Source organism: Moschus berezovskii, chromosome 27, assembly GCF_049115385.1.
Source record: "Moschus berezovskii isolate FMDL1 chromosome 27, NW_MosBer_1.0, whole genome shotgun sequence".
Taxonomy (NCBI): domain Eukaryota; kingdom Metazoa; phylum Chordata; class Mammalia; order Artiodactyla; family Moschidae; genus Moschus; species Moschus berezovskii.
The window spans coordinates 32144703-32157417 of NC_142486.1; the positions used below are offsets into that span (position 1 = coordinate 32144703).

Below are 12715 nucleotides of genomic sequence, written 5' to 3' on the forward strand. Positions count from 1 at the left end.
TGATGGCCTCAGTGGAGGGGCCGCTCTGACTCAGGACCATGGAGTGAAGCTGGCAGGGGGTTCGTGGGTGGTGTGTGGGTTGGCACTGGTTTGGCCGTTGCCTGGGGCCATAGGCTGCAGCTGTGTGCTTCTTCCTTAGCGCACTGCTCCAGATCTCGGCGCAGATGGGCACAGTGGGTGCCCTGGGACAGGCTGGGCTGAGGTGGGTGACTGGTGTCCGCGGTACTGCCAGCCTGGATGGTGGGATCCAGGCAAGGAAGGGCCAAGATCTCAGGGTGCATCTGAATACACCGGAGGAGGTCGTGGAGCTGTTCCGCTTCAGGTGGGTTCCTGAACCTGGGGAGGGAGCCCATGAATATGTCTGTGTGTGAGGCAGGGTGGGCACTGGTGTGGGTGTGTGTGTTTGTGAGAGTGTGCATGCCTGTGTCTGAGTGTGTGTGCCTATGGGTGTGCCTGTGAGTCTGTATATGTGATTGCATGTCTTTGGGTGTGTTTGCCCATGTCAGTGAGTGGGGTGTATCATGTGTTGTGTGTGTGTGTGTCAGGGTAGGGTGGGTATGTCTGTGACAGGGGCTGAGGGAGACCGAGAGGTGGGGACTCCCACAATGCTCAGATCTTTCTGGGGGTCCCTCCTGGGGTCTACTCTTCCCCAGCCTCCTAGAGAGGTGATGCTTAGAGAACAGTGAATTTAGAGGAAATAGGAGCAGCCAGACTGCTTCTACCTCCACTGCCTCCCTTCCCTTGCTGGAGGCACTGCTGCCCACCTGACCCTCTCTGGGCAGCAGACAGTGGGGTCTCCTTTTACTTGTCAATTAAATCCTATCACGCTCCCCCTCCCCTATTTAAAATCCCTTGCTTGCTTCCAGGATAACCCAGCTAACATGCTTGCCCTGCCCGATGGAGGCCCTGCCCACTCCCTCACTTGCCTCCTGCCACTACTTCCCCCCTCTCTCCCTCCCCGCCGTTCTGACCCCTTCTCTACCCTTTTGTTGGTGGTTCCTAAAGAGCTGCCTTTATTCTCACCCCAGGGCCTTTGCACCTGCCGTTCCCTCTGGGATGCCAGCTCCTTCTCATCCTTTGATTCTCTAACCGCATATTACCTCTGCAGAGTGTCCCCTCCAAACCCCCCAAATATCCAATGCTTTGCTGTATCCCCAAGATGGATGCTGTGCCCGTGCCATCCTGTATTTTAGGTTTTTCATAGTGCTTGTCGCCTTCTGTGTTCATGGACTGACTCCCCCACCAGCGTGCAGGTGCCCCAAAGGCCTGTCCTATTCCTGCTGGGACCTGCCCCAGCGCCTTGCCCTATTGGTTTTATGGATGAATGGCAGTGACTCACCTGGCACTTCCCTCCCTTCCCACCCAGCTCTCAGCTGTATCTCGTCACTGAGGATGGTATGAGGAGACTTAATCACATTCCCAGCCCTTCCAAGGCCCAGTCCTGTACCAGCAAGGAAGGTGGGTGCCAGCAGGCCCTCTGTCATTGTCCCAGGATGGGCGTCTTGGGGGTTTCGGGGTAAGATAACAGCTGCAAATTCCAGAGTTACTCTTCTCCCCTGAAAGTGCTTATGTCCCTTAACTCAGTGATGCTGTGTCTAGACTCTGCGTGTTCAGTTGCTCAGTCATGTCCAACTCTTTGTAGCCCCACGGACTATAGCCCACCAGGCTCCTCTGTCCATGGAATTTTCCAAGCAGGAAAACTGGAGTGGGTTGCCATTTCCTTCCCCAGGGGATCTTCCTGACCAAGGGACTGGACCCACGTCTTTTGTATCTCCTACATTGGCAGGTGGGATCCTTACCCCTAGCACCACGTGGGAGGTGAAAGGTGAAGTTGCTCAGTCGTGTCCAACTCTTTGCGACCCCACAGACTGTAGCCTACCAGGCTCTTCCATCCATGGGATTTTCTAGGCAAGAGTACTGGAGTGGGTTGGCATTTCCTTCTCCAGAGGATCTTTCCGACCCAGGGATCGAACCCAGGTCTCCCACTTTGTAGGCAGATGCTTTACTGTCTGAGCTACTCCACGTGGGAAGCCCTCCCTATACCTTATGAAAATAAGCCAAAATAGCTTTAAAAGTGCCGAATGCACAGAGATGTTTGTTGCGTCATTATTTACAGAGAAAAAAAAAAGTGGCAACTCAAATATCCAACAGTAGGAGAATGGCTTATTATAATGGCCTTTGAGCTAAGAATAGACTTTTACATTTCCAAACGCTAAAAAAATAATCAAAAGAAGACTATTTCAGAACATGTGAGAAGTTTGTGAAATTCATATTTCAGTGCCCAGAAATGAAGTTTTATTGGTGCAGAGCCAGTCCCGTTGTCTGTGGCTTTTCTTCAACAACAGCAGAGCTGAGTAACAGCAAACTGCGGTCACGGTTGTATGACCAGCAAAACCTCAAGTATTTACCATCTGGCCATTTACTGAAAACATTTGCCAACTCCTGGTTTAGTAAAATATTGAGATACCCCGTAACTTTTGAAGTCTGTAAAGAAGGGCGTTTTTTAGTAGAGTTTTTTGCATTTCCTTTTTCACGTATGTACATATATATGCATTTTTGGCTGCGCGGGGTCTTCGCTGCTGCACACAGGCTTTCGTCAGTTGCAGTGAGTGGGGACTACTGTTTCTCGTGGTGCGTGGACTTCTCACTGTGGAGGCTTCTCTTGTTGCAGAGTGAGGGCCCCGGAGCAGAGGCTCAGTAGTTTGCGGCCCACAGGGTCAGTACTTGTGGCATTCGGGCTTAGTTGCCCCATGGCATGTGGGATCTTCCCGACCCAGGGAGCAAACCTGTGTCCACTGCATTGACAGGAGAATTCTTAACCACGGGACTACCAGGGAAGTCCTGAACTTCATATTTTAATAGCGCAAGAAAACTCTTTGATGATAACATCAGGTGAAAGGCAACAAAATTGAGAAGGAGGTAGATCAAACAGTCACAGATCTTGCAATCATTTGGGGGGTTAAGTGGAGGAGGGGCCTACTTAAGTTACTCCTTTAGGCTAAACAGTGTCCTGAACACTCAACTGAGCTGTAAATCCTCCCAGCTACACTGTGGGGCTAAACACAGAGATGTTAGGTAACTTGCCCAAAGTCTCACAGCTGGGCAATGACAGAATGGGAATGCGGATCCAGGCTTTCTTGCTCCAAAGCTAGTGTCCTACATCGTACTGCCTGATATTCTGATAGTCTTCACGAGGGGTCCTGAACCAGGGGTGATTTTAACCCTACCCTTGCAGGGGACAGTTGGCAACTTCTGTTGACATTGCTGGTTGTCATACTGGTGTGGGAGGTGCTAAAGGCGTCTAGTGGGTCGAGCCCAGGGCAGTCCCCCACAACAAGGAATTATCTAGGCCGCGGGTTGAGAGTGCCAAAGCTGAGAAGCCCTGGTCTATACAGCCCCACCTGCTATGATTAATGACTAACTGATACAGTTTCTCCGAAGAATGTGGAGATGCTCTTTCTTGGCTGCTGGGAGCGTCCATGGCCCCGGCTGGAGCCCTCAGTGCTCTCCTGACTGGGGTGCCTGCTTCCTTTCCCACAGCATCCCGCACCTGGGGCTGGCAGCTCTGCACTGAGGTGTGCTGGCCGGCGCCCGACCAGCCCTCCCTGCTCTCTACGCCTGTGTTTGCAGCTGTGACGCTGGAGAAGCAGGACCGGGGGCTCCAACAGTATCTGCTGGAAGCTGCCTACACCCTCCACCCCCAGGTAGGCCCTAGGGAACAACTTCTTTCTCAACCGGATTCAGGGGCTCCCTAGATCTTCCACTCAGGGGTCAGCCTTGAGCATCACTCATAAAGACGGGGACCTCCTCCCCGGAGCTGTTGGGCTGGGCTGGTCCTGCTGAAGTTCCCCTCCTGCCTCAGGACCCTTGCACACGCTCCTCTGTCTCTGGTTTGTTGGCTTGTTAACGCTGAATCAGCCTTCATAGCTCCATTCAAGAGGTCACCTCCTCAGTGAAGCCTGCCCTGATTACTCTGAAGTGGCCATATTCGTTTGTTATGTGCTCTAAGGGGACCATGTTCCTTCTCTTTTCAGTCACATTTGTGTTCATTACTGAAGCCGGTTAATTAAGATCTGTCTTCCCCACTAGTCACTTGGTTCCTGGGAACAGATCCAGTGCCTTTCTCACTCCTGGGTCCCCAGCACCTGGCAGCGAACAGACACTCAACAGCCTCCTGTCTGACCTCCCAGTTCCCACTCTTATCTCCTTCCCATGTGTTTTCCACCAGCAGCCAGACAGACCTTCCCAAATCCCTAAAGGATTGTGTCCGTCCTCTGCTCAGGACTCTGCAGTGGCTCCTTTCCTTCTGAGTAGGAGCCGAGTGCCCTGACAGGCTTTGAAGGATCCAGCTGTGCTGGCCTCTCCTCCCCACCTCCCCACTGACCTCCTGTTAATTAAATGCTGCCTCCTTTTAATTAAAATTGCTGCCCCAGGGCCTTTGCACTGGCTATTTCCTCTGCCTGGAACACTCTTTCCTAGACATCCTTTCTTGACTCCTTGCCTTGCTGTCTTCTGGTCTCATCAAATACCCCTTCCCCAGCAACAACTTCCCACCCTGACCACTCAGTCCAGAACAATGACGCCTGACTCCGAGTTTGTCAGCAGAGCGCTCATGGCCACCAGCTGCCATCTTGCACATTTCTGTGTCTGGAGGTCCTGTGAGTGTGGCTGCCAGGAGGGCAGGACTTGGTGTGTGACACTCGGCCGCACTCCTTGTGCCTGCAACAGTGCCTCTCAAACAGCAGTGAACGTTAATTGGTTCTGAGTGAATATGCGATGCTGCAGGATATTAAAGAGCGCACATGCGTTAAGCTGCATTTTCACAGAAGCACACCAGAACCAAGGATTTGGGTAAAAGATGAAGAAAAGACTCCAGAAGGACCCAGTAAGAGGGCGGAGGAAAGAGGGTGGGCACAGGAAAGAAGCTGAGCAGGAGTGATTGCTGGTGGGGTGGCAGCATCAGCCCGATCCCTGGTCAGCCCTGGAGCAGGACTTACGTTGCAGAGTTTGGTCCCCTGTGGGCTCAGGAGTGAGATGTTTTCCCTTCCTTTGCTGGAGGGAATGTTCTGGAGGTCACAGGTGCCTGGCATGAGGAGCAAAGTACACAGACCCCAATGTCCATTGCATCACTGTTTATGATAGCCAAGACATGGAAGCAACCTAAATGCCCATCAGCAGAGGACTGGGTAAAGACGTGGTACGTATATATAATGGACTATTACTCAGCCACTAAAAAGAATGCCATCTGCAGCAACATGGGTGGGCCTAGAGAGCACCATACTGAGCGAGGGACGTCAGAGAAGGAGAAATATCCTGTGACTTCCCTTATATGTGGAATCCAAAAAGAAGTGATACAAATGAATTTACTTACAAAACAGAAACAGACTCACAGACTGAGAACAAGCTGATGGTTGCCAGCGGGAAGGATAGGGCCAAGGGACAGTTAGGGAGTCAGGCATGGACATGTACACACAGCTATATTTAAAATGGGCACCCAACAGGGATCTTCCGTAGAGCACAGGGAGCTCTGCTCAATGTTATGTGGCAGCCTGGATGGGAGGGGAGTTTGGGGGAGAATGGATACTTGTATATGTATGGCTGAGCCTCTTCATTCATTCTCCACCTGACACTATCACAACATTGTTAATCAGTTACACCCCAATACAAAATAAAACTTTTTAAAAAAAACAAAGCACACAAAAGCTGGGAGATGAGCACGCTGAGCTGGTGAAGGGGCCTGGGGGTCCGGGCAGGTGTGTGTTACAGCTGCTTCCCTAGTTGTTTACCAAACAAACCGAGAGCCTGTTCCTGTGGTCCTGAGTTGTCCTGTAGGACTTTCCTCCAGGATGTATAGCCCCAGACTCCTGGTTTTAGGATTCTTGTCTTTCAAGGACAAGAATGACCATAAGGACTCCAGTTTTGGGGGTTTTTTGGAAACATACATCTATTTGTTTTTGGGTCTTCATTGCTTTTCTCTAGTTGCGGCGAGTGGGAGCTCTTCTCCAGTTGCAGAGCTTGGGCTTCTCCCTGCAGTGGCTTCTCTTGTTGCGGAGCGTGGGCTCTGGAGTGTGTGGGCTTCAGGACTTTCAGCGTGTAGCCTCAGGAGTTGCAGTTCCCGGGCCCCAGAGCACAGGCTCAGTAGTTGTGGCGCGCACGCTTAGTTGCTCCGCAGCTTGTGGGATCTTCCTGGACCAGGGGTGGAACCTGTGTCTTCTACGTTGGCAGGTGGATTCTTTACCACTGAGCAATGGGGGAAGCGCAGAACTCGAGTATTTTTCAGGTGGGGGGACCTGGATGGGTTCTCAGTCTTGAGGACTCTGCTGTGTTTCCAGAAGGACTGCTGGATCCCTCCAGAAGCCTCGGCTCACATCTTCATGGGCACACCTGGATCGGAAGTGCCCAGGGACGTTGGGGTGGACATCAGCTACAGCTGGCCTCAGGGGAAGTTCCGTCTCAAGCTTCTCCATCCCAAGAAGAGGATCGAGCTTGATGGTAAAGACAGTGGTCCCCCCGTCATTCTGCCCCCGACCACGGGCCGGATCCACGGGCCAGATACAGCCCGCTCACTGTGGACTCCTCAGCCACCTTCTGAGGTTGGCACTACATATAGTCCTATTTAATGGACGAGGACCCCGGGGCTCAGAGACTAGGAAGCCAGGAGGACATCCCCCAGCGAAGGCAGGGGTGGATCCAGGATGTTGAACCCTGGTCTCTAAACTCTCATTCTGTCTCCCAGGAAAGATCGAGGCTGTCCAGAGGGCCCGCATCGGTCACCTGGAGTTGATCCTGGATGAAAGCGATGTCTACTACATCAAGGTTTGCACCCCGTCCTCAAACCCCTGGTGTTGACACCTGCCACCTCCCAGGACACTTCCGGTCCCAATCCCTGCTTACTCATCACCACCTCCTTTGGTGTTTTTGTTTCTTTTTTAATTTATTAATTAATTTGTTTGATTGCATCGAGTCTCAGTTGTGGCATGAGAGATCTTTGCTGCAGCATATGGGATCTTTTGCTGCGACGCACGGACTCAGTAGTTGTGGGGCATGGGCTTAGTTGTCCCGTGGCACATGGAATCTTAGTTCCCTGACCACGGGATCGAACCCATGTCCCCTGCATTGGAAGGTGGATTTTTAAAAAATATTTATTGATTTATTGGGCCTTAGTTGCATCACATGGGATCTTCACTGTGGCATGTAGGACCTTTCAGTTGCGGTATGTATGCTCAGTTGCCCTGAGGCATGTGGAATCTAGTTTCCTGACCAGGGATCAAATCCAAACCCCCCGCACTGGTAGGCAGATTCTTAACCACTGGACCACCAGGCAAGTCCCTCCTTTGGTGCTTTAGCTGTTCTTCTCTAACCACCTACTAGTACCGTCTAGTATGAAAACGAAAAAAATGGGTTCAGATCTTACCACCATTGATGTCAAAAACTGATAATAATAGTAGCACAGAAGCATGCTTTAAAAAATTCAGAGTAGACAAAGGTACAAAATAGTAAGTCACAGAGTACCACTCCCCAGGTTTCCAGAAGAAATGTCAAGGCGCCCACTGAGAAATCTGTGTGAGCTTTCCAGGGCTGCTCTGTCAAAGTACCCTGAATTTTAGGGGGCTTAAACAACGGAAATCCTCTCATAGTTCTGGAGGCTAGAAGTTCAAAATCACCGTGCTGGCAGAGCTGGTTCCTGCTAAGGCTCCAGTCCACGCTTCTCTCCTGGTTTCCAGTAGCCTCGGGGATTCCTTGGCCTGTTAAGTGGCTGTCTTCCCTTGTCTCCTCATTGCCTGCCCTCTGCAGGTATCTGTGCCCAAATCTCTCTCTCTGTAAGTTTCCCAGTCAGGCTGGATTAAGGTCCACACAAATGACCTCATCCTGCCTTTGTCTGCAAAGATCCTGTTTACAAATATGGTCACATTCACATGTCCTGGGGGTTAGCTTTGGAGGGAAGCACAGTTCCGCTCATAATATTAAGGATTTGAAAAACCTTCCAGCTTTTTAAAAACATCTATTTATTTATTTTTGGCTGTGCTGGCCCTTTGTAGCTGTGTGATCTTCTCTCTCGTTGTGGGGAACAGGGACTGCTCTCTCTTTGCAGCGCGGACGCTTCTCTTGTGCTCCCGGGCCCGAGAGCACAGGCTCGGTAGTTGTGTCCTGCTAGTGAGTTGCTTCACCACATGTGGGTTCTTCCCGGACTGGAAATCAAACCTGTGTCCCTTGCACTGGCGGGTGGATTCTTTACCACTGAGCCACCAAGGAAGCCCTATAGATACTTTTTAAGGTTTTCAACCTAGAGGACCTCGATGGGACTCAGTGGATCCTCTGAAGCCCCTGCAATTGTGCAGAAGTTTTGTGTCTGTCCTCCTCCTGGGGAGAAGGTTTAGACCTTCCAGTCGATGCTCAAGCAGGTCTGTGACTCCAAAAAGGATAAAAAGAGCAGCTGGAGACTCGCTCCTGCCAAGCGGGACCTCTGGGCCCCTTTGGCCATGAGTCTGGTTGTTCTGTATCTGTCTCCAGTGGATTCTCAGAGAGGTCTGAGTTGAAAATTAGAGCCAGGGTTGGAATTTTTGCAGCATGAACACACTCTCATCTCCCAAATCTGCTTCCTGTCCGGGTGCGAAGACCAAGTGTCAGGGGAGCATATCTTCCTCTTAGAACCCCAGCTGCCTGCTGGCTGAGACTACTCGTCATTTCAGAGCTCCCAGGAGCCCTCGAACAATCCCGCTTTGCTAAGCACACTAGTGCTAATTGCCTGCCCCTCCCTGCAGGCCTGCCCGCTGTTCTCCAGAGGGCTGTCTGCAGCCTGGAAGCATTGGCCTTTAGGGAAACTCCAGTTCTAGCTGCCTCAGATTCATCACGATATTGGTAACAGCTGGAGCTTCAGAACTTTCCAAAGCCTTTTCTAGGATGGGCAGGGGACACATATGGCTTTGACGCTGGGTCTCTCTGTCTTCTTGGTAAGCCCGCAGGAAATGAGGAAGCTAAGGCAGATGAACTCAGGAATACAAAGCAGAAATACTGGGCTCAACTTGACTGAGAGTTTATGGGCAGCGTGGAGGAGTGTTAGATTTCAGTGCCCTCTCCCCTGTGCATGCAATGATAGAGCATCCCTAAGTCCCAGGTTACTACTGATCCAGCTCAGCTGTGATTACTGGTTCTCTCTCTCTTTTTTTAAAATGTATTTATTTATTTGGCTGCACTGAGTCTTAGTTGAGGCACACGGGATCTCCAATCTCTCCTGCGGCTTGTGGGATCTTTAGTTGCAGCCTATGGGAACCTAGTTCCCGACCCAGGACCCCCTGCATCGGGAGCGTGGAATCTTAGCCACTGGACCACCAGGAAAGTCCCTGATTAGTGGTCTCTTGAACTGATAAGTATCCTGGTTTGGATGAGAAATTCTGTAATCATGCTATTCACGGGCTGCACTTTGTACAGCTGAGCAGAGCAGCTTCTGACACACACCAGAGAGAAGCATCGGCAAGACACACCATGAAGTGAGAGAAGCGGAGCAGAGTGGAGAGCCTGCGTCTATTTTTGTGCAGAGCAAGAGGCAGAGTGTGTGTGATTGTGTACAATCTGTAGGCCCACATGGTCTTTGGAAGATGCACAGATGCAGGCACGGTGGTTGCCTTTGAGGGAGACTGTGAGACCAGGAAGGGGAATGAAACATATTTTTCATTGTCTTTATTCATTTATCCAATAGCTGCTTATTAAGTACCTACAGTGTGCCAGGAAGCCAGCTCAATGGAAGAGATACACATACAGAATTCTCTCCTTTTGGAAGAGAATGGGAGAGATCATAAAATACATAAGCAAATTGTGATGAGAGTTTGAGTGAACTCCGGGAGTTGGTGATGGACAGGGAGGCCTGGCGTGCTGTGATTCATGGGGTCGCAAAGAGTCGAACACGACTGAGCGACTGAACTGAACTGAACTGATAAGAAAAGGGAATTGATGAGCTAGATACAGGGGTCTGGATTATATGAGAAAAAGGGTCTGAAAGTTGGCTTCAGTTTTTTATTTAATCATTTGGCTGCACTGACTCTTAGTTGCGGCCTGTAGGATCTTGTTCCCTGACCAGGGATTGAACCTGGGCCCCCAGCATTGGGAGCACGGGGTCTTAGCCACTGGACTGCCAGGAAAATCCCTTGGCTTCAGTTTTAAATAGGCTTACAGGGTAAGCCTGACTGAGGAGATAAGCTTTAGCAAAGACATAAAGAATGTGCAGAAGAGAGCTATGTGAATCACTGGGGGAAGGGTATTGCAGGTAAAGGGCACAGCATGTACAAAGGTCCTGGGGCAGGAATGTGCACAGGATGTTAGAAGCACAGCCTGAAGCCCCGTGTGGTTGGACCAGCATAGGAGAAGGGACAGAAAAATGCGAGGACAGATCAAGTAAGGCTTTGCCAAAGAGTAATCAGAAGACACTGATCTGTGACTGTGGTCAAGGAACAAAGGCAAAAACAGGATTTACAAGAGAGAAAAGACCCTGATGCTGGGAAGGATTGAGGGCAGGAGGAGAAGGGGACAACAGAGGATGAGATGGTTGGACGGCATCATCGACTCAATGGACATGAGTCTGAGCAAACTCCGGGAGATAGTAAAGCACAGGGAAGCCTGGCATGCTGCAGTCCATGGGGTCACAAAGAGTTGGACACAACTGAGTGACTGAACAACAACATAAAGCAGTGGACAGTGGAACAGGGAGGCCACTGTTTCGTCTTTTGGATAATCAGGTTGGCTGGCGCCAGCAGAGAGGGCTGTAGAATGGGTCTATAGTCGGCACAGCCATCAAAGATGACAGCTGCAGCTGCTATGGGTTCTCTGGACAAACCTCAATCGTGGAAACTTAGAGTGTGTTTGGGGTCATCTATGTGTCTTACCTGCTGGGGTCCTGCCTGTGCCATTTGCTTTCGTCTGGCCAGGGCTGCATGGCTGACTTCCAGAGATAATCTGGCTTATTGTTGTGTTTAAAATATTTATTTATGTGTTTGTTTATTCAGCTGCATTTCAGGTCTTAGTTGCAGCAAGTGGGTTCTCGAGTTGCGGCTCATGTGCTTAGTGGCCCCGCAACATGTGGGATCTTAGTCCCCCGACCAGGATCGAACCCGTGTTCCCTGCATTGGGAGGTGGATTTTTGACCACTGGACCTCGTTGACCTTTGCAAGGACTTTAGCTTTTACCCCGAGGAAGATAGGCATGCCATCATCTCCTGTGCATGGAAGCGCTTGCCCTGGCCACCAGGGCAGGAGCCGGGAGAAGGTTGTCACAGCAACACAGGCATGATGAGCAGGCTCAAGCCGGGGCAGTGGTGGAGGTGGCCAAAGTGGTTAGATTCCAGAATATTCTGCAGGGAGAGCTGGCCAAGAGTCCCTGACAGATTGAAAGGTGGGCAGGGAGGAAGAGTCATTCATACTTTATCTGAATTTGAATAGGGATTACCCATTCCCTGGTGACTCAGAAAGTAAAGAATTTGCCTGGAAAGCAGGAGATCTGTGTTTGATCCTGGGTCAGGAAGATCCCCTGGGGGAAGAAATGGCAACCCACTCCAGTAGTCTTGCCTGGAGAATCCCATGGACAGAGGAGCCGGGCGGGGTACAGTTTATGGGCTCGCAGAGTTGGACATGACTGACTGACACTTTCATTTCCGCTTACCTATTGTGAGCAATTTTTTAAGAAATTTGAGAAGGGTCAGCCTCGGAGCGCGTTAACCTGGCTCCATCTCCTGCCCTCTGTCCAGTCCCGGTTCTTGCAGCCAGGGTGGGGCCTGTTAGCCGAGCCCGTCCCCCCAGGTGATGCTGGGACCTTTCCAGGGCCAGAGCAACCTGTGGCCAGCAGTGGGCGGTGAGGCCCAGCGGTTTGAGGCCCAGCTGGAGGTGAAACTGGTGACATCGGGCAGCCCTGTGGTCCTCGCTGGAAACCTCAGCCGGCAGGCGGGCAGCCGGTTGGCCTTCTCTGTGTCACTGAGCAACCTGCTGGGTGATGAGGCCCACGTGTCAGGTAGGAAGAGGGTAGTGGGCCTTCCTGCCACCTTTCCTTAGCAACCAGGCTTCAGGAGAGGAGGGGAGGGCTGAGTACCACACTCATATCCCCATCACCCCAACTCCCAATATTCACATTCCACTTAAGGAAAACCCAGACCTTGTATCTGCTTGCAGCCTCTGCCTCAGTCCCCCAGATGCCTTTCCAATGCGCTCAACAGGCCCCATGAACCGTAAACCAGCACCTTTTGGACTGTCTGGGTTGCAACCCACATTACGTGTTACATACAGGATGTGTAAAACACACCTTTTGCATTTTTGACCCGAATTGCCTGGGGCGCTGTTTGGATCTTGAATATACAACCTGGCCTGGATACCCACCCACCTGACCAGGCGCTGGCCCTGGTGCTGGAGCTGGCGTGGAGCCCTCCTGGAGGTGCTCCTCGTGGGGTGTTCTGGGAAATTCCGAGGGAGTGATGTGAATGGCTGGCCCCAATGACCAGCTGGCCTGTACATTTGTGATAGTCTTAACCAGCATGGCTGTTTCTGTGATCAGGTTGAATGTGTAGCAGAAACAAGTTTCAGAAGGTGAAATTTACCTGACGACTGTCATTTCTTTTCCGTCTGATCCCGTTTTGTCTTATTCTACTTTATTTAAAACCTTTTGGTCTGGACCCACAAAAGTGACTTTTGGGGTTGCCGGCTGGACAGTGAAAATGCTGTCAGTGGCCCTGATGTCA

General features: G+C 51.2%; 1 protein-coding gene across 1 annotated transcript in view; it reads left to right on the top strand.

The window, feature by feature from the left end:
* The window catches only part of APOLTP (apolipoprotein lipid transfer particle homolog), a 179414-nt gene that overhangs the window by 47822 nt on the left and 118877 nt on the right, over window positions 1–12715 (top strand). The window contains exons 19-24 of the mRNA XM_088833046.1: window positions 140–322; window positions 1367–1458; window positions 3541–3704; window positions 6333–6492; window positions 6737–6816; window positions 11808–11994. Coding sequence (XP_088689172.1) covers window positions 140–322; window positions 1367–1458; window positions 3541–3704; window positions 6333–6492; window positions 6737–6816; window positions 11808–11994 — 866 coding nt within the window. The remainder of the gene's footprint in view (window positions 1–139; window positions 323–1366; window positions 1459–3540; window positions 3705–6332; window positions 6493–6736; window positions 6817–11807; window positions 11995–12715) is intronic.